The sequence below is a fragment of the Rhinatrema bivittatum genome, chromosome 7 (assembly GCF_901001135.1).
Source record: "Rhinatrema bivittatum chromosome 7, aRhiBiv1.1, whole genome shotgun sequence".
Lineage (NCBI taxonomy): Eukaryota > Metazoa > Chordata > Amphibia > Gymnophiona > Rhinatrematidae > Rhinatrema > Rhinatrema bivittatum.
In genome coordinates, this window is record NC_042621.1 from 52716188 (window position 1) to 52722876 (window position 6689).

Consider the following 6689-nt stretch of genomic DNA (forward strand, 5'->3'; position numbering starts at 1 on the left):
CATTATGACATTTTCCGTTCTATTAACCATTCCCTTCCTAATAATTCTTAACATTCTATTTGCTTTTTTGACTGCTGCAGCACATTGAGCCGACAGTTTTAAAATATTAGCCACTATGATGCCTAGATCTCTTTCCTGGGTGGTAGTTCCTAATATGGAACCTAACATCGTATAACTACAGCAAGGGTTATTTTTCCCTATAAGCAACACCTTGCACTTGTCCACATTAAATTTCATCTGCCATTTGGATGCCCAATCTTCCAGTCTTGCAAGGTCCTCCTGTAATGTATCACAATCCGCTTGTGATTTAACTACTCTGAATAATTTTGTATTATCCACAAATTTGATAACCTCACTCGTCGTATTCCTTTCCAGATCATTTATATATATATTGAAAAGCACCGGTCCAAGTACAGATCCCTGAGGCACTCCACTGTTTACACTTTTCCACTGAGAAAATTGACTATTTAATCCTACTCTCTGTTTCCTGTCTTTTAACCAGTTTGTAATCCACGAAAGGACATCGCCTCCTATCCCATGACTTTTTAGTTTTCTTAGAAGCCTCTCATGAGGGACTTTGTCAAACGCCTTCTGAAAATCCAAATACACTACATCTACCGGTTCACCTTTATCCACATGTTTATTAACCCCTTCAAAAAAATGGAGCAGATTTGTTAGGCAAGACTTCCCTTGGGTAAATCCATGTTGACTGTGTTCCATTAAACCATGTCTTTCTATATGCTCTACGATTTTGATCTTGAGAATAGTTTCCACTATTTTTCCCAGCACTGAAGTCAGGCTCACCAGTCTACAGTTACTCGGATCGCCCCTGGTGCCTCCATAGCACCAATACTGCCCAGGCTCAGGGTGCGTAATGGTACATGCAGTGTGTAACCACGGCATGGAGAAGGGATGCTCCTAAGGGCAGGAGGTGGTGCAGGAAGTGAATGCGTGCAAGTAAATACCTTTTTTCCCTATTATTTTTGACAATCCCTAGCACTACTAATACAAAGCTGCCTCACTGGGGCTCCTCTAAATGATGTCACTGGGTGGGAGGAGACTGCTTAACATTTAAATGAGCACCTCCATTGTATGTTGACCTGTCCCACATGCATTCAGAGTTAAAAATGTGCATTGAGCTGCTGCATCCAAATCTCCCTCCTGCGTATTCATCAGGAATATCCTGAAACTTGACCAGTTTGTAGCTCTCCTGAGGATTGCATTTTGACATCCCTGGAATATGTTCCCAGGAACGTGTTCTGGATAATTTTAGCCTTAACCAGCTATATTCAAAAGAATATAGACTGTATAAAAAAAAAAAGTGGTGCACCTGATTCCCAGCCTCCCACTCAATGCAAAAATAAAATGTCTTGTCTGGCCAGACATCTCCAGTTAGGAAAACTTTGAAATCGATGCCCCATCCTACGAACCCCTTTCTGCGCTGAGATCATGGTTCACACCGACCTATCATACCTTTATTTTTAAATCATATCTTGAGTGAGGTGGGGGAGGCACTTTATTTTCATAACGTTTTATGTTCTATGTAATCGCCACTCGCGACAGTTCTGTTACACTGTAAACCAGTATGATCTGTATACTTTACAGGAATGTCGGTATATAAGAATTCAAAATAAATAAATAAATAAATAAATAAATATCCCCTTACAGTTTTTCCAAATTGAGCCTATGGGGGAAATAATGTTCCAATTTCGGGTTTATGATATTTAAAAGAAGGCTATGAAAAAAAGCAAACCCATGTAGAATAAAGAACCGTCTGGCATTAAATATGTCTGGCATTCCCTGTGGAAGATGTTTACCATTACCAGTTTGTATCCTGCTTAGACATTATTTTCACATTTTACACTGTAAGACCTGTTTAGACTCTATTTTTACTATGTTTGTTATCTGTAATACCTGTCCGTACTCTGTTTGTACTCTAAAAAACCTGCTCAATTAGCCTATATATAGAATGGTTCTAATGCGTTAAGTTAAGAAGTAGCTTGGTTTTACTGTTTTTTCTGTAATAAGTTGTTAAAAATGTAAACCGGAGTGAAGGCAGCTTGCTATACCTTGGTATATAAAAGACTCCAAATAAATAAATAAAATAAAATATGAACGCTGAGATTTCATCTAATTGCAGCAGTAAACTGGATCAAGGAAACCCCAGAGGACCAACAATTCTCGTTCAGCCCTGAACTTTAACAAGCTCTAAATATTTGTAACAGTGCATCGAGATAGTTTAATGATTGATCCACGTGCCTCTACCCCTCCAATGCGAATTGCATCATCTCCATGTGAGCTTGTTCCTGCCGTGCTCGCAGGGAATTAAGAATTTTACAACTTTAACCCTATCCTTCGGGGAGGGGGGGGGATTTCTTTTTTAAATTGCATTTTACCTGTCTGCGTCTGTCCGCACTGAAGCAAGTACCACACACACACTAGTTACTCACCGAAATACTCTTTCTTCATGTGCAGCTCCAGCTCCTTCTCCAGTTCCAGGGTCAAGGCTTCCAACCTCCTCTCCGCCTGGCTGGGTCCGCTCTCCCTGCACGGAGTCACCTGGTAGGGGAGCTGGAACTTGTGCAGCGTGGCCGATCCGCGGTCGGGATGGGGGGCGGCGGGTGTCGGCTGCTGCTGCTCCGGCCGGGGCGGCGACCTGTGCCGGCAGGCGTCCCCGAAGTCGGGCGGGGCGGGCTCCTCCGGCAAACCGGAGCCCAGCAGGGAGGCGCGGGGCGAGGACAGCGGTGGCGGCGGCTCCGGGTAGGCGCCCAGGGAGCCCCGGGAGCTGTGGCTGGAGATGCTGGAGCGCGGACTCAGCACGCAGGGGTTGCCGCCGTTGCCCAAGGTGGCCGACTGGCCGCACAGGCTGGAGCGCGGGCTGGCCCGCGGCGGGCCGGCGCCCTCCGCCTCGGGGTTGCCCGGGGCCCCGTAGCGCGAGTCCGAGTAGCTGGAGCGGGGGCTGGTGGTGCAGGAGTACTGGCTGGCGGTGCTGGAGCGGGGGCTGACGTGCCGCTGGTCGTAGCCCATGCTGATGCCGCTGGTCCGGTTGCTGCTGGGCTTGCTGTCGTAGCCGGTCAGGCTGGCCCGGGGGCTGGAGTGCTTGCTGGTGTCGCTGGCCGTGCTGGCGTAGCTCGATCGGGCGCTGCCGGCCGCCTCGTACTGCAGCAGGCTGGACCTGGGGCTGGGGTACTTCTCCTGCCCGGGCACCACCAGGCTGGACCTGGGGCTGGAGAACTTCTCGTAGGAGGGGAGGAGGAGGACGCCGCTGAGGCTGGAGCGGGGGCTGGGGTACCTGCCGTGGTCCAGCGAGGAGGAAGCCGAGGAGGCCAGGCTGGAGCGGGGGCTGGTGGTGGGGAGGTGATACCTGGTGCCCTCGCTGCTCGCCCAGCTCGCCGGCTTGGGGGTCCAGGCGCCCTCCTCGGCCGGCCGCTTGCCCTTGTCCGGGAAGCCGGTGTAGCAGGGCAGCGCCACCTCGGAGCGGGCGCGGAGCGCCTCCCCGCAGCAGCCCTGCTCCCGGGGGCGGCCGCAGCCCTCCAGCGTGGCCGCCCGGCCGCCGTTCAAGGAGCGGAGGCAGGAGGAGGAGCAGGCGGCGGGGTGCACTTTCTGGCCACTCGGGTAGGCGTCGGCGGCGGCCGGCGGGCCAGGATAGGGAGCCAGGCTGCCGTTCATCGTCTTGCGGCCCGGCTCGGCGATCGCTTTCTCCGGCTCGGGGCTGCCCCTCCGTAAGGGTTCGTAGAGCGAGAGGTCTTCCAGGAACTTGCTGGCTTTCAGTGCTATCAGGTCCTGCTGCTGCTGATACTGCTCCATGCTCGGCCTCCGGGAGGGGGGCGGGGGACGAAGCAAAAAAAAAAAAAAAGTGCTGGGTGTGAACAACCTCCCGCAACCAAAAACCCAAATCCGACCGCTAGCTCCTGCCGGCGCTCGGCAGGAAGGTAACACCGCTCCGCACTCGGCAACTTGTTGCAGCCCGGGAAGCCTTCAAGACATCACAGCCCCCGAATTCTTGGCTTTTTTTTTTTTTTGTTGTTGTGGGAGGGGGAACGGATCCCGCAGGCAGGGTGGAGGGAAAACCGAAACAGAGAGAGTTAAAAAAAAAAGCAGCAAACAACCCCCTTATGTCAATTTCAAGCCTTGAATCATTTCGCTCCCTCCACTCAATGGCGCGCGCTGCGCGGCGGAGGAATTTGCGCCGGGAGCTTTCCTGCCTTTTCATTCCAAAAGCATTGGCCACTGTAGGAGGGGAGGGGATGGGGCTTGGGGGGGGGGGGGTGACTGTGCCGGGGACGGGGACCGGAGGAGGCGTGGTGGTAATTGGTTTGCAGACACGTAAGGAAAGCTGTTTCTTAGGAAGCAGGGGGTGAGGGGGAGCGCGGTGGAAAGGAGCTTTTTTTTTTTTCTTTTTACCCAAAAAGAAAAGAAGAAAAAAAAAAGAGGAAGGAGGGGGAGGGGGACTTCTTTTCCCCTGGAAGGAATGCGCGGAAGGAGAGCGGGCGCCGTGCGGCTCTGGAATGTGGCTCGTGCTGCCGCCAAACAATGAGGATTGGGAGCGAGCCGCGGCCCGAGCTGGAGCTCCGGCCTGGAGTCGGGCAGCGGCAGGGCCTCCTCCCCGGGGCGGTGGGGTTGAGGACACGACGAGAGTAGCCGCCTTTAGGATCGCTGCAAAATCTTGCAAGTACCAAAGTGCTTGGGGCAGCTCCCGGGTCCGCAATTAGAGTTAGGAGCCCTTTAAAAGCGATCAGCATCTGACATAAAGATCCCTCAGCCCCAGAGGGACTAATATGAACGGAACAACTTCTAAACTGTTGTCTGAAAAAAAAACAAACAAACATAAGTTTAAAAAAAAATCGATGGCGAGTGTGCCAAGTAAGAACTGACGGCTGCCCTGAGCATGCACGGTTTAGCTTTTGCACTTCCAAACAGAGGGATCTCTATCTGCATTTCCTAGGTCTGCTGGATATTGACAGCAATTAGTCTACACCTCTTCGCTTTTCATTGTCTCTTTCCTACTAGTTCTGTCGTTAGAATGTGTAGATGATGCCCCGGTTCACTCATCCCGTCCAGAGTCATAATGTGACAACTCTGGTATACCTGCACTAAATCCCTATTTTATTTATATATTTGGTAATTTATTTATTTTTTTTTACAATAGCTATTTCTTTGCATAGCTTCCTGATACATGAGTAATTTAAAGCCGTCATAAAAAGAGAGTTCTACTATCCTTATTGACCCGTGGTTCTGTAATAGAATAAAAAAATGAAATTCTTTTATGTTGGTTCCATAAGAATAAAGGCAGAAGTTTGGAAAGTAACCTTTCTGAAGAACGTCCAGCGGTATCATTTCAACCTACCATAATTATTATGTATACTGTTTATTATAGAAATGTATTTAGTTTATGTATAGAACCCTCCCGCCAACCTCTGCTTATTAACCAGGATCATCCTGTCCTGGCCTCGTTATTCGCTAAGATCCATCCAATTGCATGATCTGAGCTAGGAGCTGGGGAGGGGGGTGTCCCTTCTTGGCTGAGATTGGGACCCTGTATAATATGGGTTAGGATGCTGCCACCCTATTCTATTAGAGACACCATGGCAGAAGCAGGATTAAAACCACCTGCGACAAAACACAAAACTTTCTAGAAGATATTATCAAGTTCCTGTTAAAATCGTATTTTTTTTTCTTTTGGTTTTGTATGGGAAAATAACGGCTGATTTGGAGTTTGATTCATTAAATGGTTTTTTTCCCCCCCTCTCCTAAACACAAAATAAGACATCTCTCCATGAATCAGGGGGTGAAATCTCGGTTTCCTGATCAGTCGATAAGAAATCTGCCAGTCTGCTGTCCCCCAAGCATGTCTGGAATTTCTAGCCATAAAGATTCCACGGTGCAGGATCTTTGTCCTGTTTGACTCTGCCCTCAAGAAATCTGGTTAGCAGCAGTGCAGCATAAGAAGGCCGGGCGGGTTCAGGGAGCCCAGCAACTTGTCTGGACAGTGGCCAATCTGGCTGGGTCCCGTGGAAGAAATAGCCAACGGATCCTAATGGGGGAGATCTAATTCCCTCCTGCCCGTGTCTCTGTCTGAAGGGAGTCGAGTGGCTTTATCTCTTGGTATCTCCCTGTACCCAGTAAAAGTGTGTTTCCTCCTGGGGAACTAGTAAACAGACTTTCTGCCTTAAATTGGCTGTGTATATAGGCTACTGAAATATAATCCGTAAAGCTCTTTTCAGTTTGAATGGAAGGAGCCACATACATTCAGATTATTCCTTCCTTGTATAACCAAATGTACCGTGGTGTCTGCATCACCAGCAAAATGACCCACACACCATGAAATAGCATTACTCGGCCACAAAACCTATTTGCTGCTGCTTCTAAATGGATTTTATTGTAACATACAGCCTTTTCCTAAAATATGAAAAACAAGGCTACTAGCCATTTGACAACTGATTGACTGGGAGAGTTAATTTACGGTAATACAAGATAACGATTATCGCTGATTTCCCCTGCTGGATTCGGATATTTCCTGAAGGGTTTAGGCTCTGCTGGAAATTCAAAGGCGAACCATTTTAGAATGATAAACCTGAGGCGAACCTGGCTGCCTTATTTTTGCAGTGGATGAGCCTTTCCTAATCCTTCCTAGGATAAGTGGAACAGGACGAGGGGGCGGAGGGACCGAACTGAAGCTTGCTTTGTCC

General features: G+C 49.2%; 1 protein-coding gene across 3 annotated transcripts in view; it reads right to left on the reverse strand.

Annotated features, from left to right (window-relative positions):
• Positions 1-4157, reverse strand: part of WTIP (WT1 interacting protein) — a 162542-nt gene extending 158385 nt beyond the window's left edge. Inside the window, exon 1 of one of the 3 annotated variants that reach the window (XM_029608374.1) lies at positions 2451-4153. In XM_029608374.1, the coding sequence (XP_029464234.1) occupies positions 2451-3807 (1357 nt within the window). In that variant the 5' untranslated portion in view covers positions 3808-4153. Of the gene's footprint in view, positions 1-2450 lie in introns of all 3 variants that reach the window. The other 2 variants (XM_029608373.1, XM_029608375.1) reach the window with 2 other exon arrangements.
• Positions 4158-6689: the final 2532 nt, after the last annotated feature.